Source organism: Stigmatopora argus, chromosome 9 (assembly GCF_051989625.1).
Source record: "Stigmatopora argus isolate UIUO_Sarg chromosome 9, RoL_Sarg_1.0, whole genome shotgun sequence".
In the NCBI taxonomy this organism is placed as follows: domain Eukaryota; kingdom Metazoa; phylum Chordata; class Actinopteri; order Syngnathiformes; family Syngnathidae; genus Stigmatopora; species Stigmatopora argus.
Window position 1 is genome coordinate 17,250,831 of NC_135395.1, and position 23,839 is coordinate 17,274,669.

Here is a 23,839-nt window from a genome sequence, read left to right on the forward strand (position 1 = left end):
TATAAAAGAATATTTACTTTGTACAACGAGATAACGGTTATTTCCTCTGCTAACGAAATGTATCGGAACATAAAAAAAATAGGACTTGGTTCTCACATTCCTTTCCGCTAGAGCAGGGGTAGGGAACCTATGGCTCAAGAGCCACATGTGGCTCTTTTGATGGGTACATCTGGCTCTTTGCTAACCTGTGAGCTAAAATATGGAAATTGCTGGTGACAGAACTGAGATATTACATCTAGAACTGCTTTAATATTCATTTTTTTTTGCAGTAGACTCTTCTGGAATGCATCCTCTTATTGATTAGCAACAGCATAAGATTCTTTTAAAAAATATTCATTTTTTTCCACTTTAAAAGTGGTGAAATTACTATAAAAAAAATTGAAAATGAACTCATTTACATGTATGTATTTTGACTTTTAAATTCGTAGTATGGCTCACAAGGAATAACATTGGAAAATATGAATTGTTTGTGGCTCTCTTCGTCAAAAAGCTTCCCGACCCCTGCGCTAGAGCAACAGATCTCTCCATCTTTCTTCAAATTGGCAGACAAAATGTTTTGATTGTCGTGCCCTCGAGTCTTATATCAAAGTAGATTAGCGAGCCCCTCCCAGAAAAAGCCGTGCAAATCAAATTCGTCGAGATTTAGGAAATGTTTATCCCCGCGGATATCGGAACTAGAATAGGAACGACCAGAGTTCAAACGGCATTTCCTACGGGTGTCTGGGTCGTGAAGAAGCGCCAGAGCGAGGCTTCCTTCGGGATTGGGGGTGCTGCGAACCTGCTGCTCATAAATACTCGTCAGGAAGCGAGTGGGAAGTCCAACGACCCCGGAACATACTTTGACGGTGGCGCGTGGGTGGTCAGTCCCCTGCAGTTTGACGGAACTCAACCAGCCGACCGTTGAGAACGAAACGACAAGCTCGATAACGCCGTGAAAGAATGTCAGTGGGATTCGGTGGCTGACGAAAACGGAGTTCAGCCACCCCGCCGCTTCTTTGGGTTCTTCTCGGCTTGCGTTCTGTCAATCTGGACCGCCGAGAGTAGTGCTGATGCGCCCTCTGTCCTTTTTTTTTGAGCAGTGCCCACTGCCGCCTTGGTCTTAATGATGTTCAACTCCCACTGCGAAGTGTCACACTGCAAGTACGAAGAGTGCAGCTTGACAACTTGCCGAGGAGCTCAGACAGTTGGCTGACAACCCCCCCCCCCCAAAAAAAATGAGCTTTCAAGTTTCTTTGATGAGCTTCTATGCTTTGGATCATTACCGGATGAGCGAAGTCATGATTGGGGATGAGCCGGATACTCGCGTCGCCTGGGTATCCGTTACGAACAATGAAATATTCTGGATGTAAGAAGCGTAGCGTGAAAGGTTAGCATGTCCGCGTCGCAGTTCTGGGATCATAGATACATTGGTTCATCTAGATCAAGGGTGTCAGACTCGGGTTGGTTCGTGGGCCGCTTTAACGTCAACTTGATTTCATGTGGGCCGGACCATTTTAGATATAATATTTAGATTTTTTAAAATAAATGGATTAAAAGAACTGGATTAAAAGCCCTGAATATTCAGTTTTTTATAGATCTAAAACAATGTTTATTTTAGCTTTTTTAAAATATATTCTTAGATTTTACAAAATGATTTTTGAACTAAAACACAGAAAAAAATGATTAAAAAATTACAATTATTGATTTAAAAGGGGGAAAATCAGAAAATTTTATATACATCTATACTCTTCATTTTAATTTGATCCTAAAACGGAAAGTCGGCACTCATGATTTACTTCCCAGGCCACACAAAATGATGCGGCGGGCCAGATTTGGCCCCCGGGCCGCCACTTTGACACATGTGCTCTAGATGAAGAGGCAAAAACATGACTTACGTGAAGGAGATCAAACGAAACACTAGGTAATACTCCCACACCGGACATGTCAGACACGGGTTTAAATACACACAGGGCTGATTACCAATCACACACACCTGGCCACATAAGGCAAAAAGCCGAAAAGCACACAATCACTCGGACAGCACACAAGGAAAAACACGCACACATCCACCCAAAAACCCCAACAAAACGTGACAAGGGGCGGCCCGGTTGCCAAGCGATTAGCGTGTCGGCCTCACGGTTCCGAGGGTTCGATCCTGTGTGGAGTCTCTAGGTTCTCCTCCTTGTAGCTAAGGCCACTTTAGAGTGTTCAACCAGCCTACCAAGCATGTTTTGGGAGACCAGAGTACCCAGAGAAAACCCACGTGAGAACATGCAAACTATACACAGGAAGATCCGAACCTGGGATTGTACCCTCAATCTCAAAACTGCGAGGCTGGCGTGCTAATCACTGGTCCACCGGGCCAATATGTAAACATTTCCAGACGATGAGGTGTAATAGGGGCAAAAATGCGCTTATCTGGAAATGACGTTTCTTTGTATTAATGTTTTCTTTCTACACTCCCTCAATAAACTCCAAATGGAAGTAGCAGACCAGCAAAGTGTGCTTGGTCCTGTGGGACAAATAAGAGTCAATAAATATAAACTCCCACTTAGGTTCCAAACTGCTGACATTTCTCACAACAGAGCGCAAGAACAAACGGGCTTGGATGCTAAACTTCACGCTCCATTTTCCGGCGCCGAACCCCGCTGACCTCTCTCCACGTGGCCGAGCTTCTTCGCCCACGGTGGAGCGTCGGCAACTAACAGTCAGCGACTTTTTGCTTCGCTATTTTTTCCATCCCTGGCTGTTTATCCTCCGAGGCAGGTCTGCAGTTGTTTCCTTGATCGGCACCCCCACAGCCAACTTTTATGGTCTTCTCCCGCCTCGCAACAGCACAGCAAAAACCATTTGATCTATAATATTAACGAGATATGACCACGGATGCGCGTACTGACAATAAACGCATGAAACGTTGCAGTGATGTTTGGCGTTCTTCTCCAGGGAGAAGCTCAGCGAACTCCGCCGGGAGAAGCAGAAGCTGGTGGAGAAGATCATGGACCAATACCGGGTTCTGGAGCCCAATGTGCAACCTTCGCCTTGGAAGGCCAAGTAATGGTTATTCATATTTACTGTATACAGTATCTCAGAAATAGCACGTGCGATAATTTTTTAAAAGATTTTCCCTTCCAAGTAACACATTTGTACTCCCTATTAAAACCATGAATATGTAGCTGAAAATTGTGAATCATGGGGCGGCTTATACGAGAGAAATTGTACAATTTGTGACCCTATTGAGGATGAAGCGGTTCAGAAAATGAGATGAGATGAACAATTTTAAGGCAATTTTGAAGGGTATCATATTTTGCTGTTTAATATACCCCCCATTTAATATATTAAGCGGCAGGGGTATATTAAATGGCACGCAAACGGGAAGGTACTATCCACTACGCACTCTATGCCAAGGGATTGGGTGCATCAACATTTTGCAGACTAAAACTACTTACTACCGAATAAAGTCTGACTTGGAATTTTAATGAACCTAAGTATACATAATTATGCCCCCATGAACACCATACAAATCTGGCCAAAAAAGCTGAGTTGCCGTTTAATATAACCGGGTATATTAAACGGCAGGGGTATATTAAATGGCGCACAAACGGGAGGCTCAAAAAAGCAAAAATCATTTACGGCAAAATACGGTACTCAAATACAAATAACTGCATATTAACTGTGTGTATGTGGGAAGAACTAGACGGCACCCCCAAAAATAATAGTACGGGAGCCGTGTATATGTGATGCACGTACGATTCCGCACTATTCCGTCACTATGAACCCAATTTCACAGTGCCCGTTTGCATTGTGTTCCAAGGAAATCCAATTGGATTGCCGACCGGATGAAGAAGCTGATCAAACCTCGCGGAGGAACGCGAGAGGGCCGCGGCTTCGTCACGGCCGCCTGCAGCGTGGAGAACCTGGCCGACAGAACCCAATTTGCATTGGACACGCCTCAACGCGGTGAGGGCCGCCGACTTTCTCTTTTATATATTCGAAACGTGTGTCGACGTCGCTTCATGATAGCAAGCCACTCGTAGCCTTCTTTTCTCCTCAAATCTTTCCTTGGCGTGGTTGCCTTTTCGCAGCTCGAACTTCCTTCTTATTGAAATGCACTCTGACTGTGCGATGAATTTGCAAAGATTTTCAAAGGAAATCTGCGGGCAGCATATAAACTGTATTATCCTCACCCATGTGATGGAAATGACTTCTTCAGAGCTGATTTTCGCGGCTCAGTGTCTGCTCCTAAACCAGGGGTGTCAAACTCAGTGGAGTTCGTGGACCACATTAGATGTCACGTGGGCCTCTCGGTTTATTTTTGGCCATTAAAATGAACATTATTCGTTCCAGGTCAAAATGGATAGGACGTCTAGCACCGTCAATGGCACTGAAAGATGAGCATGTACACCCAGTTTAAGTGAATTGGACCTATGTCGTGGTCAATGGCAGATTTGCGTCACTTCCTGGTTGTTTTAGGGTACTTCCTGGTCACTTTCTGTACATTTTGGATCATTTCTTATTGATTTGTAGGGAAATTATGGGTTGTTTTCTATGTGCTGGTCACTTTCTGATGATTTTTGGCCATTTCGAGGTGACTTCCTGTTGGTTTGGCGGCATTTTAAGGTTCCTGTTAACTCATTGGATGCCAAATAACGGCACCGTCTTGACTGCAGGGGGCGATAGAACGCATATGAAATTAAGCAAAGTGCGTACTCAATCACATAAGTCACAAAATTCTACTTTTACAGCACCAGTGTCCAAAAAAATAAAAATATTTCATTCTGTATGCACATTATGAATGAACTAGGACACCCCCGCGGACCGAGTCAGATCCCCTAGCGGGCCGCTTTTGGCCCACGGGCCATACGTTGGCCTTGCCATTCATCCTCATTCGTTTTGTATTGTAAGGCTACTTTGTAGCTGCAAAATGTAAATATTATGGCACGCGTGAAAAGAACCACAGTCCTACATAAATAAATGAACGCAGCGCTTGATGCATAAGAATAGCGACAATATTGTTATGAATCCACTCAGGCGGTCGCACTTATTCACATTCAGCGAGTCACCGAGAACTGAACGGCGCCCGCATCAAAGACCAATGAAACGTCCCGCGGTTATGCATAATTCACTTGCTGCACAGTTATTGTAAAAATAGCAGTGGCATAATGATGGAAGGAAATGATAGGTCAAGGAATGGAGGTTTAGAAACATGGTTTCGTTTGGGTTTCATTGGGTTTTAATCGGGGGTCTGCAAGCTGTGGTTCCAGATCCGCAAAAAAATGGATTTTACATCCAGTCTGTTAACGTGTTTTTCTCATATCATTTTAAATGTAAACATTAGCGCTCCTTTATCGTGAACATAAGTTAAATGAGACTGAAAACGAGTAAAAGTCTCTGAAAATAACATTGATGCGGTATGCCAGTTTTTTTCTATATACATAAAAATAATGAAATAAAATGACACAAAAATGAAATATGGGGGGGATTGATTTGGTATCTTAAAAAAGTCGGAATTAGTGACAAGTTGGAGGCAGTTGGTGTCAAGGAGTTCAATAAATTGTTATTATTTGGGCCATAGATTTTAAATATTGTTGGAATCAGGACAAGACAAATGTTATATATATACATATATATATATACATATACATATATATACATATATACATACATATATATACATATATACACATATATATACATATATATACATATATATACATATATATACATATATATACCTATATATACATATATATACATATATATACATATATATACATATATATAGGTATATATACATATATATAGATATATACATATATATATACATACATATATATCTATATATATAATTTGTGAATGAATCAAGTTACAGTTTCATTTTAAGAGGTGAGGTGAGTTGAGAAATGTTATTTTCAAGCATTCTGGGTCGTCTTTCAAATAGCATTAATTAACTTATCGAATGTCTTTTATAGTCAACTTGACCCGGAATTTCTATTTCTGGTTCCTTTTAAACGTCCACGTGACTTTTTTCCTTCCGTTCAGCTGCAATTTTTCCCAAAAACGACATTTGTTTTTAGTCACAGCGCGAGCCCTTCCGCCTTTGAGAATAATAGCGTGATCAATTTGATCCGAAATGGCCCGAGTCCAAACCTGGCAATTAACGTAAAGAGCAGGGAGGCTCCCTTAAGGCTCTAATAGTCCAGCGGCAGTTAAATTTGCCTTTGATAAGATTAGAAGGTTGAGTCTTTGTATAAATAAAACCTCCCTGTAGATCAATCTTTAATTTATTATCAGCCTCCAATGTTTTAATCTGCACCGCCTCTACGAATGACTCTTTTTTAAAAAAATGAATTAACTCCCGTCGAATAATGCCGATTACACATCGGATTGTTCGTGAAAAACAAAGGTTTGATAACGCACACAAAAAAAAATGCTGAAAATGCAAGGCTACTAAATCAAGTTGTCGATTTCATTCATTTTTAATGAAACTGTTGAAAACGATTTATCTATAATAAACAATGACTAGATCATCCGGCCCTCTTAAATCATTGTGGTGGTAACTCCGTTCAAATGACTTGAAGACAATCTCGTTTTAATTATAGACCGGAAGACTCGGAGGCGAGTTTATAAGGGCATTTCTTTTTCATGTTGCGCAGGTTTTAATAGAGTACTTCACACATTCATTAGCAATCCCCTCATGAAAAAGCACTTTGCTTAGTGGCACAATAAACTCTTGAGATGGGGGGGGGGACTTGCTTAAGTAGAGCTGGACTCTGGGGGGGTTGGTTCTGCTGCAGACGATGGAGGAGAGCGAGGAGAGCGTTGCGTTCAATGTTTTTTTTTCGAAAACAGAAGTATACTCAGCGGACGCTTCATTAGGTACGACTGCACAGACTATAAGGAATCAGTTGTGTCAAAAAGTGCTTCTTTACAAACTTGATGGGGTTTAGCTAGCGATCTAAACCCCATCAAGATCACAATATGCTCGTATGATCCTTAGGAAACTTGAATGATGGCAAAGTTACATTTTGCAAGATTTTGAATCGTTACGTTGCGTGAATTTAAAATATTAAGTTAGATTGTGGAGCACAGTTGTTTAAGTATTGCACCGTCAAGCCGAAGTTCAAATTCATTTATTATATACAAACTTAAATCCAAATATCATTAACATGAGCGCATTTATTTTTAAAACTTCTACTTGAATTTCCATCCAAAATGCAGTACACTAAATATTGACTTTGTCAGGTTGTCATCAAATACGGGAAAAATCAAGTGACATAGGTTCTTTCACTTTTGATCAGGGAACACTCAAACTATTGTATAAATAAATATATATATATATATATATATATATATATATATATATATATATATATATATATATATATATATATATATACACACAGTAATCCCTCAAATATCGGGGTTAATCGAAAAATCGCAAAGTATAATTATAACTGCCTTTTTTTTTCTTCTGTGCTGAGTACTAGTAGCAAGAGTAGCTTCCGCTTACGAGTCTGAGTGTGGATTTTCACATTTTTAAGAACTTTAAAAAAATAATAATAAATTTAAATAATTAATAGCAGAAAAAAATCGCAAAGTCGTGAATTCGCGATAATCGAGGGATTACTGTACACATATTTCTCGATCTGGTGCACAAGTTATGGCAATCGTGAAATGGTCCTTAAGAAATATGAATATTATGCCGGGGCTAAATACTAAAAAAAAATGGAGCAGGAAAAAAAAATGTTCTTGCAACATGTTCAAACACTACACAACAATATTGATTTCCCAGATTCTTCGGAGCGAGCGATAACGTTATAATATATCATATATCATACGTTAAAATGGATTTTCATGTACTGCATATAGTTTTCCAAAAAAATCCTTCTTTTTCTTTCATGGCCCACACTGTACATATTTCAGTGATAGTCAGAAGAGTGTTACTCATATCTAATATTGAGGTATGTTTGAGTAAATATGAAGAGAGGAAAGAGGGGGCAGCGGCTCAGTGCATCATGGGAAATCACCAAGCAGTCTTCGCATACTGTGGCATGACTAAAGCCAGATTTACACGATATCGAACCGCATTATAATAAGGTTTTTGCAATATTGCAGCCTCTTATGACAAATGTATGAATTTTCTGTTTTTTGAGACTGACTTCCACCTTTTGCTGCAATGTAAAATGTAATATATTCCAATAAGATTAGCAAAACGGCATAATGTAAACCATATAGGGCGACGGCTGTCATATTTGCTCAGGTTATGGTTATGACTGCCAAAATCATAACGTGTTTTCCATCCCTAAATATGTTATGATCGGGAAAAAGTGTTAGTCGCAGGGTTTGGATAGTAGCCTCCTGCGTTTGCCTTTTTATTCATTCATTTTCTGAACTGTTTTATCCTCACGAGGGTCGCGAAGGGTGCCGGAGCCTATCCCGGGAGGATACGGACAACCATTCATGCTCACACTCATACCTAGGGCCAAATAAGAGTGTCCAACCAGCCTAGCATGCATGTTTTCGGAATGTGGGAGGAAACGGGAGTACCCGGAGAAAACCCACGCAGGCCCGGGGAGAACATGCAAAGTCCAAACAGGTGGACGGACCTGGATTTGAATCCAGGACCTCGTTTGCCTTTATATTTGACATATATTTTGTTTATGTTCTCTCTGTGGCTGCGTGGGTTTTCTCCGGGTAATCCAGTTTGAAAAAAAAACATGCATGTTAGCCTGGTTGAACGCTCTAAATCAAGGGTGTCCGACTCGGGTTGGTTCGCAGGCCGCGTTAACGTCAACTTGATTTCACGTGGGCCGGACCATTTTAGCTATAATATTTTAAAAATTTTTAATAAATGGATTAAAAGAACTGGATTAAAATCCCTGAATATTCCGTTTTTTATAGATCTAAAACAATGTTTATTTTAGCATTTTTTAAATATATTTTTAGATTTTACAAAATGATTTTTGAACTAAAAACACAGAAAAAATGGATAAAAAATTACAATTATTGATTTAAAAGGGGGAAAATCAGGAAATTTATTATAGATATCTACTCTTCATTTGAATTTGATCCTAAAACAGAAACTCGGCACTCATTATTTACTTTCCCGGGCCACACAAAATGATGCAGCGGGCCAGATTTGGCCCCCGGGCCGCCACTTTGACACATGTGCTCTAAATTGCTTCTAGCGTGAACGGTCGTCCATCAACAATATATTTTCTTTGCAAAACAAATGTAAAATTTGACTGCACATGTTATAATTATAATAAAGGGAGGAAAATGACCATTTTTGTCGAGGTTTTCCACCACAATAAATCCACACGGGAAGAAAAATCTACGGCGGTCGTGGGCCACATAAAGTGAGGCAACCCAGAGTTTGACACCGGTGCCTTAAGCTATATTTTATCATCAAATTACACTTTTATAAGGCGTGAAACTGCAGGTCATCCTGTATGAACATGTTTTACATTTTGACCTTAAATGGAATGTGTTGGTGCATAATAAATTGGACTCACATTTTCCAGATCCTTGCAGCGCTCCGGGTTCTCCGTGCACCCCGAGAAAATCGCCATTCCATCCCGAGCCGGAGATTTCGTCTCCCACGAATCCGGCCCCTCGCCCCGGCTCCGGAGTTCGACGTAAACTGGGCTCCCGTCACGGCTGGTCTTTGACCAGAGGTGGCGCCGGAGTGTCTCAATCATTCAGCCCGGGCGACGGAAAAACCACCCCTCGCCACCGTCTCTTCTCCGGTCAGAACACGACGACGGTTCTCTGGGAGAGCGGCACGACGAATGTCGAGGTCAAAGCGACGCCTGAGGAGGAGACGAGTCACGGTAAGGAGGACGGACCCCAGGTCACGAGGTCACGGATGGTGACATTTTGACACAAATTTTGCAGATAATCAACATTCAAGCAATGACACCTGAGATAAAAAAACAAGAATTGCTTTTTGCACTCCAAGATAAAGCAAATGTAAAGTTTACTCTTCTAAATGTTCACTTCAACAGAATGTTTGGAATACAAATATGCCAAATAAAACCAACTTTTTATGGAAAACATATTGAGCATATGATGTTTTCTTAAAGTGGCGGCGCACCACTTGTTAAATTGCAATTGAAGTAAAACACACAATGGCAGTGAATGAGTGAGGTGAACTGGCAAAAATATAATCCACAGATTAAAGGCTATGGCAAAATATATATAATAACATTTACTTAACTGAAAGAAACTCTGCAACAGCAAAAAAGTTGAGAAATTTACGACAACGATAAGCTGAAGTAGTCATAATGGGTTAGATTTTTATGAGTTTACTTATGTAAAAGTGTGTGTATCAGTGACTAGGTCCATCTAGTGGTAAGGCCAAGAAGTGCAACATAATGGAGGTTGAACTCAAGCTTCTTGTGCAGGCCAAATTCAATAATGTGGGCCTATAAAATCCCAAAGTGGCCCAAGAATGTTAAAACAATTTAATAGGTTCCATTAAAATGTGTCATGTTTGCTCTTGGTCTCAGATCAAATAAAACTCCTCCCCAAAACGCGACTTATATGCCAGTGCGACTTTTTTTTCCGTCGTTAATTGATAGATTTTGAGTCAGAGCGACTTCTAGTACAAAAAACAAGTTGAGTGGCGAACTCATGTTTTTCAACGTTTTGGGTGGTTTCTTTTTCATGTTTAATTCTCCGTCCGAGAGCCAAACAAGGGTTTGCAAAAGAGAACCTTCAAGGTGGCATCTCGGCCGTTAAGCGCCGCCGAGCGTCTCGTGCCGTAGCTAGGAGGCCAGCCATCGAGTGCACTTAAGCCGCCGCCCCCGCCGTCGCCACCGTGCGCTATCCCCCGCGTCATCTGGTCCGCGATAAACCTTTATTGGATTATCTGAAATGCCCCGACTGCTCCCGCTGATTGATCTGCTCCACGTTGGCTGACTTCAAAGGTAAAAAGGAGAAGAGCGTTAAGAGTCCAGCAGGTGCTTCGCCCGTAATGCGGCGTATTAGTTCCCAAACGAGGAGACATAAAGATCTGCAAAAGTGGCACGTCCAATAACGCTTTTTTACGGTCCTACTGGATAAACAGGGGGAAATTTTGCTGGCGTTCCGTTCGTTTTGGGCGCCTGTAAAGCTTTCCAGACGTATTTAAAATGTATCTAAAACAAGGGTTGGTTCGCGGGCCACATTAACATCATTTTAAATATAATATTCAATCATTTTAGATATAATATTTAGATTTTTTTTTATCGGATTAAAAAAACTGGATCAAATGGCCTTAATATTTAGTTGTTATTTATGGATCTAAAATAATGTTTATTTGAGGGTTTTTTTCTTAGTAAAAATCTTTTAATCATTTCAAAGGGAAACAAAAATGTATTTTTAATTATGTTCAACAATAAAGTGGAAATAAGATTTTTTTTTTTTTTTTAGATTTTACAAAACGCTTATTGACTGTTTATTTGAGCTTTTTTTCTTAGCGAGTAAAATGTGTTTTAATCATTTCAAAGGGAAACAAAAATGTATTTTTAATTATGTTCAATAATAAAGTGGAAAAAAGAAAATATTTTTACATATTAGTTATTAGATTTGACAAAACACTTTTTGAACTAAAGCACAAAAATAATTGCAATAATTAATTTAAAAAGGGGAATATCAGGATATATAACATCCATCTATAATCTTCATTTGAATTTGATCCTAAAACAGAAAGTCGCCAATCATGATTTATTTCCTCGTGCCGCACAAAATGATGCAGCGGGCCATCTTTGGCCCCCCCAGCCACCACTTTGACACCAAAACCCGATCCATCTGAAAAATAAAATGCGCATTTTCCGACACTCAAATAGTGTCATTATATTTCCTGTTCATTTTTCCACTGTTCTATTTGATTTGTTTTTGGTTGCAGTGCATTAGTCCTATTTTCCATTTCCCTCCCGCTCATACGCTTCATCCATTACGCGCTCGACAAGGTGACGAACTTCCAAAGAGAGCGTCATCTTCTTTTCGGGACTTTATTGCTTGCGTCGGTCATTTTGTGCTTACGTCGCGAGTCGTTTCGACCACGAATCTGGAGAGATATTATCCCCTCAAAAAGTCCAGGAGGATCTAAATGGAGAAAGTTCCAAACAACAACAACTAAATGGAGCCATTAGACGCCATTGTTTGTTCCAAAAGCGATAAACGATGGACGTCCGGATGCGAGGATACCCAAACCCTCAGGGCGACGTCCCTTTTCCGAGTGAATTTCTCCTTGTTTTGGTCCCACTTATGACTCTCCTCTGCCCCCCTTTAGCCTCGGCGCTTTCCTGAGCCATCACATTTTAACGACCTCGTCTGACTAAAGGGCCTCCGTAGAACCAAACCCCCCACTCGGGCCACTTAGCCCGCTAACGGCGCGGGCTAGGCATCGTAAATACTAACCCGAGCCGCATTGGTTGTTTGTTAAGTCGGGCGCGTCTTTGACGTCTGCGCCACGACAACGAGGGGCTCCTCCCTCCTTCCATTCCGGAGTCGGCGCACGTCAAGCGACGGGATTGATCAAAAAAGTTGGAATTCGGCGTTTGTCGTCTTTGGATGGAGGCGAGGCGAGGTAAATTCAATTAATGATATTTCGGCGCCCGAGGACGCACGCGAGAAAAACAAACAAGTGACCCCGTGACCTCGCCTCTTCACAAAACTGTCACAATGGCCTCGCTGGGCTTTTACTCAATGAGGCGAGCTGGCGCATTTATAACTTCTTCCGCACTCAGCCCATCTCCATCCATCTCTCTATCCAAAGACGCCACCCCCCTCCCCCCTTACCTCACCCCCTCCCTCCCTCTTTCCCCGAGTGTATTAAGGGGCTTTGACGCACTCAGTAAAAAGCTGATTTATCTCCTCGGAGGTATCGATCGTTTTTTGCATTAAAGATTATAATTCATTACCTCGGTCCCTTTTAATACATTAAACAGTCCAAATAAAAATAAAACAAGCTGCCCCCCCCCCACCACCACCACTTCCACCTAGACTCACCGCTTCCCAAGGGTATATTGAAGTCGCCACGTCTCGCTTGTGGCGTCGGAACGCTAACAATCTCCGGGAAAAAAAAGCCTTGAGGTGCTTTATTTTGCTTCCAATCCAGACATGAGGCGTAGTGGGCGAGAGCTTGGGGCCTCCCAGGATCAGTCGGGTTTCGACTCCACAACCTGGCAACCGACAAGACAAGGTTTACTTAAAATACCGCAACTCAACTCATCAACAAAATGATAAAAGGTCAATTTAATCCTTTCAGCGAAAGTGGTCACCTATTCACAACTTAACCCTTAAGATTTATATTTCTATAATAATAGTCATTTTTTAAAAAAGGCATTTTTTGGTGCCTAAATACGTTTTTTCATCTCGATGTGACGTCATTCAGAAATCCTTCTAAGTGTGTACCTCCATTTGTTTTTATCTAAATGACTTAAAATACTTTCAATGCCACTTGACAGGGGCGAAGCTTTGGGGGTGGGCGGGTCCTAAGGTTGCGAGCAGTCAAAAGAAATGCAACAAAAGCCTATAAATCGGGGCAAAAGCATCCAAAAACTCATCTAAAACGCCATTAACTTGCCATTAACTTGGGCCACCGAGCGGCCTACGACAAACATATTGAGCGCCCCCCCACACCCACCCGGAGGAACTCGAAGCCCCCCCGTGGGTCAGTTTGCCGCTGGCGTGCAGTCATTGTAGCTGGCCAATGTTGGAAAGTCAAGATTTAAGAAGCACCGTGTCCTTTATCGATTTTTCCCCAAATAGCGGCGCCCCCCTCCCCTCACACACACACACCCACACAAAATAAACCCTCTCCTTCCCCCCCGCCCTCGGGCCAGATTGATTTTTAGAGAAGTTGAAGAGCAATCTCTCTGATTTTTACCTCCTTGGAGTGTCAGTCCCCTGTCATCCCTTCCTCTGCAACCCACCCCCCCCATCTGTGCTTCTATTAAAGGACTCGTCCATCTCCAAACTCCTCTTTGTCCACTCACCCCCCGCGAACCCTTTCCACCCGTCCTCCCCCGTCACCTCTTTCCTACTGACAGGCTTTCAGACAGTAAATCAGAGACATTGATCCAGGCCCGGCCCAAGTGTCCTGGATTCTGCTAAAGAGCCATTTTCATTTCACGAGCAGTTTTCCGGACAGGTCGACCCCGCCTCCTCCCACATAAACAAACGCCACTCCGGTCGCATCTTGGCGTCTCATCCTCGCCATCTTTCTCATACATACAAAGGGCTACCTGTCAACCAATTGCTCCCCTTATTAATCATTGCAATTCCCCTTGTTAAGCGATTAAAAAAAACCTACAAATGCAACCCGGCACAAAATAAAATTTGCTCCAAAGTGGACGGGGTGCCCAATCAGTATGCACTAAATTCAAGATTGTGTAGATGTCGCTGTATGACGCTGACAGCTTGACCGTCTTCGGTACATTGCTTGCTGACGCGCTATATTTATATAGTGAAAAGGCGGATGGTTTAAAGGGGAATGCGCATGCTTAAAGCATGACAATATTAACAGTCGACAATGACGTTTTAATCTGCTACCAGTGACAGAGTCAAAACGGGTAAAACGAGATCGGTTTTACAAAAACATACTTCAAAAAAATCACGTACAAAAGTTGTTATACAGCTTAATCATTTTGAAATGATAAAAAAAACATAAGTTAACAGGTATGGGCTTCACTTGTACTTAAACATAAAGCAGACCTACGCTTTTACTGCGTCCAATGTGACAGAAACGAGCCCAAACTATGAAAAAAATGTAAATATATTACTGGCTATTATTGGCAGACAATGAGTTCAACACTGTAGATGAGTTATTCTCAATAAACCCGGTTGGAATGCTGATTCATTTTCGGTGGTTTACAAACAAAACATAAAAATGCTGTGTATTTCAATTTGTTTTGACAGGAGACAAATGACGTACAAAACCCTTTTGATGTTGTTCAGCTTCAAAGTGATTTGTGCTAAAACCATTTCTTAGGAAAAAAGCAGTTCTTACATCATGTCTATAATGTAGGGAAAATGAATGAATAAAAATAACTATGGTAATTTTTGCTTCTGTGATTTAATTTTTGCTCAAACCGGGTTGTATTCACATTTTTTAATGGTGCGAATTGAGTTAAGTTAAAAATCCTGGATAAATATGTCAATTTGTTGAGACTCAGTTGCCCGTTTTCGGAACCTTAAAGCATGAAACCCTGCAATCAACTGCATCAGAGACTATTTAGGGCAATGGTAGGGAACCTATGGCTCGGGAGCCACATGTGGCTCTTTTGATGGGTGCATCTGGCTCTTTGCTAACCTGTGAGCTAAAATATGGAAATTGCTGGTGACAGAACTGAGATATTACATCTAGAACTGCTTTAATATTCATTTTTTTTGCAGTGGACTCTTATGGAATGCATCCTTTCATTGATTAGCAACAGCATAAGAATCTTTAAAAAATATTCAGTTTTTTCCACTTTAAAAGTGGTGAAATTACTAAAAAAAATTGAAAAGGCACTCGTTAACATGTATGTATTTTGACTTTTAAATTCGTAGTATGGCTTCCAAGGAATAACATAGGAAAATATTAATTGTTTGTGGCTCTCTTCGTCAAAAAGGTTCCCGACCCCATAAAAACATCTCCAAACAGACTTTCCCTCCTGTTTTATGAACATAAAGCTGACCGACATAAGAGGCAATTACAAGATCCGGCAGCGGGGCACCGTGACACGTATTGTGATTAAAAATGCTGTCAAATATTTATTGCGGCGCTCCCGCACTCCTGCTTGTTTTTAATTGACCCCGGCCGGCTTGCAGGTCGAAACATAAAGGCCGGTGTGGGTCGGCCGCCAGGCCATCGGCGGCGATGAGCGTCAACGTGTGAGCGAGCCTCTGGGAGAAATGGGAGTGAAGGTGTCACCCGAGGCGCTAAAGGACCGCTGGACGACACGGTTGACAGCTCGGAACGCCAAAGGACTCTCTAAGGCTCAGTTTGCCATCCTGTTATTGACAGAGGTGGAAAAAGCATTCGCGTATTCTTTGCTCGCATAGAACAGAAACGTGTGTGTATTCCTTGTCCGACTTTATTTTTTTAACATGAATGAATGCATATCGGACTTATTTAACAATCATTTGTCTATCGTAAGTGAGGTACCGACAGGCTAGGCTAACACAAACGACCTGTCACAGCTGCTCGTCAAGTCGTTACTTTGATTTTGGACACATACGCTTCATTTTGACCACCTTTGTTGGTAACAAAACGCGTCTCAGCTGCCCTCCCTTCAAACTTTAATTAGGAAAGTACAGTAATCCCTCAAATATCACGGCTTCAACTATCACGGTTTCACTACATCGCATTTTTTTTCTGGGGGAATTTTTTTCGTTATTTACATTTTTTTGTGAGTTCATAAAAATGTGAAAATCCACGCTGAAACTCGAAAGTGGAAGCCACTCCCCCGTCCTCCGCTTGCTACTAGAACTCAGCACTGAAGTAAAAAATAAATAAATAAATATATAAAAAAAAAATGAAAGTTCATCAAAAAGTAAAAAATAATAGTTTTTTTTTTAATGTTCATAAAAATGTGAAAAGCCACGCTGAAATTCGCAAGCGGAAGTCATGCCCACGTCCTCCGCTTGCTACTAGAACTCAGCACTGAAATAATAAATAAATAAATATATTAAAAAATGTGCAAGTTCATAAAAATGTTAAAAAAAAGTTTTTTTTTTTAAAGTTCATAAAAATGTCAAAAGCCACGCTGAAATTCGCAAGCAAAAGCCACTTCCCTGTCCTCTGCTAGGACTCTGCACTAAAGCAAAAAAATATATATATTTAAATTTCTTTAATTCTAAATAGGGGTGACCCTACTTTGTGTTTTTTCGTTTATCGCGGCCATGTCTGGTCTACATTAGCCGCGATAATCGAGGGATTACGGTAGATCTTCCAGGCAAAAAGGTATGAGCATCCCTGGGCTAGCAGTATGCCACCTTACATTGATGGACGCGAAAGGACGAGGGGACGGAAAGCTTACTCGATATTTACACATTAAAACGGATGTTGCGTTAAATTTTGGGGAGGACATTACAAATTAATACGCAATCTGAGGTCTGAGCAAAAGGATGACAAATAGTAGAATTAGATTTTGTGTCTCGGGACGTCGGCAAGGCTCGCTGAGGGCGCTAATGCGGGCGTCAGCGTTTTTCTTGTCGCAATGTGTCACTGTGGGCGGGTGGCCGAAGGAACATCCAGTTATGGATGTTAACTCATTAACTTTTCATTGTTTTGGGAACACGCTGAACAGGCAGAGAATGCGGGAATAGCAAACGTGGGCCGCGCTGGAAGACGCGGCAGGCAAATAACTAATCAGGTCAAATTCGGGGAGAGAATTCAAACAAGGAGAACAAAAGAGAGAAGCAGTCGTAGTTAAAAAATGAATAAAGCGCCAGGAGACAAGCTCGGCTAAAGTGGCGGAATGCTTTTAGACTTCAGTGTAGCGAGGAGAAAATGTACCTCTTCAGACTTCACTCTCGCCGCAAAAAGTACAATTTGATCCAATTGGACGGAGAAAATGATGCTTTGTTAAAAAAAATACAAATGTGATCCTGACGAAACAATATGGTACAAAAACATGAATCTAACTGAGCAGGACTAGATTTCCCACTTAAAACAATTGCGAGAACAGGAATAGGACATTATAGTTTTAGTGTAGTACCGTTTTTTCTCGCATATTGGTCGTCTCCACGTATAAGTCGCACCCTTAAAATGGCCTTAAAATCGTTGAATTTTACAATTTCTCTCGTATAAGCCGCCCCCTGATTCACAATTTTCACCTCCATATTTGTAGCGGTCTAGTTTGTCACCCTAGATAAGATTGCGGCACCCCGAGCGAGCAATGGTAGGCACAAGTGAGTGACTTTTTTCACATTTTATGCAAGATACGGTTTAATTTTTTTCTTGAAATTAATTCATAGACATCAAAATAAATTTGGTTTAGCCTTTTATCTGTTTATCTTTTCTCTACTTTAAAATAAATGACCGTAAAGGCCGCATTGTCCGCCGTTATGGCATTTCGTCTTTGCAGTTTCGTGCATGTCAAGTCTAATTTGTGCGAATATAAGCCGCACCCTCGATTTAGTCATCATTTTTTTAGCGACAAATACGGCGTATATGCGAGAAAATACAGTATATACTTTTTGGGGTATTTTTGTTTTGTGGTTATTTGTCAAACTTTTCTGCTTTGTGCTCATTTTGCTCATTTGGGGTTGTCGCACCAATAGAAACGGTTAGGAGGCGCTATCAGTAATTAGCCGAGTTCACACGTTATTATTGCATTTATTTCACCTTTTTAATGGAGTTAATCAAAGACGAGGCCGCCGCCAGACATTTCCACCCCGAATAGAACCCGGCAGTGGCGGGCCATCAGGGCCTTCAAGGGCTTCTCTGCTGGCCGAAGAAATATCTGAATCATATATTATATTTTGACCACTTATTGAATAATTCCAAATTGTCTGTTAGCTTCCTTTCATTGCTTTTCCCCCTGGTTGAACTGCTTCCAGATGTGTGTTTTCATATTGAAGCATTTAACCAATCACATTTCAGCTATTATTTGTTGCCAGGGTCAGAAATCTGCCTCAAGGCCTTCACAATCAGTTCTGCAGGCTTTGCTGCATTAAACCAGCGTCAATAAGACTGTTGCTTTAACCAATCCGATTTTGAGTTGGCAACACCACAATGCCTTCTCGCAGGCGTAGGGATACGTCATCGCTTTCACCAACTGATTGGCTAGTGATTAGCCATAGCTTCCAAACTGTATCTGGAGCTAGCTACATAAGCAAATATATTGTTGTGTTGATTTAAAGCCATTTTCAAGACGGACTATGCCAGAAATACGACAGGACAGGCTCGACTTTCAGCATTAGCTTCGATGGCGATAGAAAAGAAGGAAGAAAGAAAGGAGGATGGATATTGTGTACAGTTAAAAAGGATTCTTGGTGAGTAAAATATGGCTATATTCCTAAATAATATTTCAATTGTGGGCCAAGTTCTGATATCTGAAAAGCTCCAGTGTTTGTATTTAAGCTCCAGTGTTTGTATTTAATCACTAAATGCTGCTAGGAAGTGGATTTTATCCCATTTTAGAGCAATTTTTGCCGTTTCGCCATTGACGTTTATCGCTGTGTTTTCCGGGAAAAATAACCCCCCGACCCGGTTGTAATGTCTGAAAAACTCCAGTATTGTATTTAATCATTAAATGGTGCTAGGAAGTGGATTTTACCCGTTGAAGGCGCTACGAGAAAATGCACGGACCGCCACTGGAATTGGACAGAGCCTCGGACGGAGTCTTTCCGTTCGCCAAACATTTGTCGTAATTGCTCCTCACGTGTCAAGGAGAAGAAAGCCGGCGAGACGGAGATTACGGACAGGACAGTGATGGAAATTGGTGGCGGGATAATGAGACTCTTTTTCTTTTTTACCCTGTCTCTCTCTTTCTTGCTCATTATTCAGATTGACTGTTGGAGATTAGCTTCACAGTCTGCTGCTTATTAAAAAAAAACAGAGTCCCCTCGGATGAGTTGATCAGGCTCCCCATCCCGCTTCATCCCGCTTCTTCTCGCTTCATCTTCCCGCCGGCTTTGCGCCTTCTCATCCTTTCCTCTCAGTTTGAACGACTACGTTCCCCCCTCTCTCCTCCATCTGTTTATCCTTCCGCTAATGTGGGGGAACGGAAAAAAAAATGAGGAAGAGGAGGAGGAGGAGGAAGAAACAGGTTCAGACGGGGAGAACAATCAAAGAGCGGCGAATCCCTTTGAGACAAAAGAGGCTTTTACACGGAAAAAAGGGCTTTTGTGATAGCGCGTCCTCATGATAGCCTTTGTATTTTTTCCCCTCCCTATCCATTTCTACGCCGCCGCTTCGCCTCGAGACAGTGGATCGCATTGTTTGGATCAATAAAGATGCTTGTTGGCAGATGATAGCGGTGAGCCGGCCGGCCGGCAGGCCGCCGAACACTCATCACACGTGTCACATCCTGCAGCAAACAACAAAAACGCGGGTACAAAGGTTCTCCCGGACATCGGCAGGGAGCGAAAAAAAAAAGATTTGACAAAATAGTCAGCGCCCAAGTCGTCACACATGAATTTATGTTTCTGATAATACAGCTAGCGTATTTGCTTGCATATTAGCCGCCTCCGCGTATAAGCCGCACCCTTAAAATGGCCTTAAAATGGTTGAATTTTGCAATTTGTCCGTTAGTTTTATTTTATTTTTGCTTAAATTTCATTCTTAGACGTCAAAATACATTTTGTTAAGAGTTTTTCTGTTTATCTTTTGTCTGTTTTGAAATAAATGACCCAATCGGCCGCATTGTAATAGTTACAACACAATTTTCCATATTTTTAGTACACTCATAACCATGGCTATTAGCAAAAATTGCATTTTTGATGGTATTTTTAACAATCAGTGCAAAAAATAGGGATGCCCCGATACAGACATTTTGTCTTCTTATCCAAATTGATTTTTTTTTCCAATCCAGATGTGATATCCATATTTTTAGATTGGTAAAAATAAGGCAAAATTTCCTGGGAGAGGTGAATAATTCACTTTGTTGGTATTTAAGCCAAGAAATGCTTTATTTATGATATTACTTGATCTGTTCATGTTATGAAGTTCTAAAGAGAAGTATTAACCCCATTTAGCGGACATGTTTTTGCCTACTGCTTCAATTTAAAGCAACTAAAAATACACGCGACTATCAAATCGTGACCAAATCCGATCCCCCCCAAAACAGTCTTAGATCGCGACATCACTATTTTAAACTAATACAAAGACAAAAACAAAATATAGAAAACAAACCCTGATGACTTTACTGTTAAATGTCAATGAATGTCTGAATTTTGGCAACAATCGGTTGATAAGATAAAAAAAGTTCTGATTCTCTGAATGACGTTTACTGACGGTTTACATACCACCACCAACAACAAGAGAAAGTCTATTCAATGGAGGCTCAGTGGCCTGCATAACACACTGCTAAATAATCAATTCATACGCGAGGACTCTTCATGATTAGTTTCAATAAGCTTTTACGTGTACGCCGGAATCCGACTATCGATCTTGTGGAGGGAGAGTGCATGCTGATAATGACAAACACATCAACGGTGACTCTTCCACTTTTAAAGTCAAGTATTAGAATAAGAGACAGAAATGCAATCAGCATTTGCAGAGGGAGGTCAAAAAATAAAATAAGAATAATAATAAAGCAATCCCCTACTTTGAAAGGTCATCACATCTTATCTTAGGAGTTCAACAGCTTCAGGTCTTCATTTGCCTACAGAGAGGAAGAGAAGAAAATATCTCCTTTGACATTCGGCCTTGTGGAAAGATGTGTAAATCACGGGAATTTGAACATTTTGTAGCAGTTTTAAAAACATTTTTGATCATGTGTACGGTTCGTGCGTACGTGAAATGAAAATTTGAGCAAGAATTTACTTTGCAACGCCAGGGGGGGATTCAATTGTAGCCATTTTGGATAACTTTATTCATCCCGTATTCGGGAAATTTCATTGTGACAGCAGCAAGAAGGGGGGAAATGCAGATACAGAAAAATAAACACAGTTACAAGTTAGACAGTAAAGTCTCAAAGGCCGCAGACGCAAATATACACACAGATACAGGAACAGATGCTAGGGGTATTCCTTTTTGGAAATCGGGCGCCATCACGCCATCTTTTAGAGCAGGGGTGTCCAAACTATTCCATAAAGGGCCGCAGTGGGTGCAGGTTTTCATTCCAACCCATCAAGATGACACCTTTTCACCAATCGGGTGTCCTACAAGTGCAATCAGTGGATTGCAGTCAGGTGCTTCTTGTTTTCTTCAGAAATCTCATTGGTCAAAATGTCTGTGCTGGATCGGTTGGAACAAAAACCTGCACCCACAGCGGCCCTCGAGGACCGGTTTGGCCATCCCTGTTTTAGAGGATCGTGAAGGTTAAAAAAAGATCGGGTTTTTAAAATTTTGGTTTACATTTCTAAGTATGAACTCATTAGCTGCCATTTTGATTGGGAGGGATGGCAGCGACCGTTCGATCACAGCCAGAATTAGATTTTTTGGAATTGGAAGTTTATGTGAAATTTGTTGATTAAGAAACGAATTTTTTTTGCATCCTTATTTGTAGACCGATTCTCAAAATCAAGTGAGTCGGACTCACATGCAAAAATACGTGATGTGATATATAGTATATAAATATATGGCAGAATACTTTCAATCAATTGGTAAAAAGAGGTACAGTAATCCCTCAACTAAAGCGGTTAATGTAGACCAGCAATAATCGAAAAATCGCAAAGTAGGTTCACCCCTATTATAATTACCTTTTTATATTTCCTTCAGTGCTGAGTCCTAGTAGCAAGAGTGGCTTCCGCTTACGAGTTTCAGCGTGGATTTTCATTTTTATGAACTTAAAAAAATATATCTATATATATTTTAAATATATAATAGTGGAAAAAAATCGCGAAGTAGTGAAGACGCGATGATCGGTACACGGTCGATTGGTCGCCGGTCTTTTAGTCGCCGATCTTTTGGTCGCCCAGAAGGTAAGTGATAATGACCATTTAAATCGTTGCTCAAATTCCCTAAACACAAACTGCGAATGACTATTTAGTCATACTTAATGCCCTATTAATTATTAGGCTAAAGAAAAGCTCCAAATTTCCTGTACTTTTATTATGTTTTGTTGGAGAACTTGTTAAGACCCTGACTGACGTAGCTTCTTAAAGGGACAACGCATGTACATACAAACTCTTCTTCTACACTCACAGGTCGGCTCAGTGAAACTGCTCATGGCCATTGTTGTCTTTTATTGATGCGTAGACCGTGTTGTTTTACCTTGTTTTGTCGCCGGTCTTTTGGTCGCCGGTCTTTTGGTCGCCGGTCTTTTGGTCGCCGGTCTTTTGGTCGCCGGTCTTTTTGTCGCCAGTCTTTTGGTCGCCAGTCTTTTGGTCGCCAGTTGTCGCGGTCGGGGCGACCAAAAGACCGGCGACCAAAAGACGGCGACCAAAAGACCGGCAACCAAAAGACCGGCGACCAGAAGACCGGCGACCATTCGACCGCACACGGCGATAATCGAGGGATTACTGTAACACATTTAACCAAATGAAATCCCAACCGTGCGTTCTGCTTTATGTCTTTGACGTCACACAACAAGCCAACCTCACATTTGGTATAATTGAAGATTTGAAAATAAAACATGATCATAAAAGTCCAAGATGATCGCTACTTTACCATCGATTGAGAGGCAATGACAGTGCGCTACCATCATCATGAATCCCGTGAAACAACCTTCCCATGTTAACACAGTCAAATCAGACAAAATAAACTTAATACCAATGTTTACACCCTCGGCAGCAACCACACAACTTCTATTAGAATGGAAAAAAAACGACCGCGTTAAATCTCCTTCTTAGGAGAATCGCCATTTTTCAAATGAAAAGAGTATTTTTAAATGAATAAAGCGAGAATCCGAATGAGATATGTTCCGCCAAATCAGACAGAGAGCGCTTTAAATTTGAAGTAGGCCTACAATATTTATCTCCTCTGCGGTACAGAGTTTGCCAACATAACATTAAGCCCATCGATGGCTTCAGTAACAGACGCTTATTTATAATAAACATGCTAAATGTCCAATTTACGCCATGAAGGAGAAAAAAAAGCAGCGTTTTAAATCTTTTGTTTATACCGAGCTGATGTAATACACAGCGCTTTCCTGGAGTCTCCACTTGTTGCCAAGCAACCGCTCAGTAAAAGTACAATGCCAGAGAAAATCCTTCCTGGTTTGGCTGTTAACTGCCGCGTCTGTCTGAAAACAGATAAAAGAACATTAAGGCTCTT

At 41.1% G+C, this 23,839-nt stretch overlaps 2 protein-coding genes across 3 annotated transcripts in view; one reads left to right on the plus strand and one right to left on the minus strand.

Annotated features, from left to right (window-relative positions):
* ccdc88b (coiled-coil domain containing 88B) overlaps nt 1–10,039 on the plus strand; it is a 52,975-nt gene extending 42,936 nt beyond the window's left edge. Inside the window, exons 24-27 of one of the 2 annotated variants that reach the window (XM_077609634.1) lie at nt 2,923–3,030; nt 3,791–3,936; nt 9,504–9,812; nt 9,877–10,039. In XM_077609634.1, coding sequence (XP_077465760.1) covers nt 2,923–3,030; nt 3,791–3,936; nt 9,504–9,812; nt 9,877–9,905 — 592 coding nt within the window. In that variant the 3' untranslated portion in view covers nt 9,906–10,039. Of the gene's footprint in view, nt 1–2,922; nt 3,031–3,790; nt 3,937–9,503 lie in introns of both variants that reach the window. The other variant, XM_077609633.1, reaches the window with a different exon arrangement.
* Nucleotides 10,040–21,227: 11,188 nt separating this feature from the next.
* The window catches only part of macrod1 (mono-ADP ribosylhydrolase 1), a 123,507-nt gene continuing 120,895 nt past the window's right edge, over nt 21,228–23,839 (minus strand). Inside the window, 2 exon segments of the mRNA XM_077609655.1 lie at nt 21,228–21,284; nt 23,688–23,807. Coding sequence (XP_077465781.1) covers nt 23,791–23,807 — 17 coding nt within the window. The 3' untranslated portion in view covers nt 21,228–21,284; nt 23,688–23,790.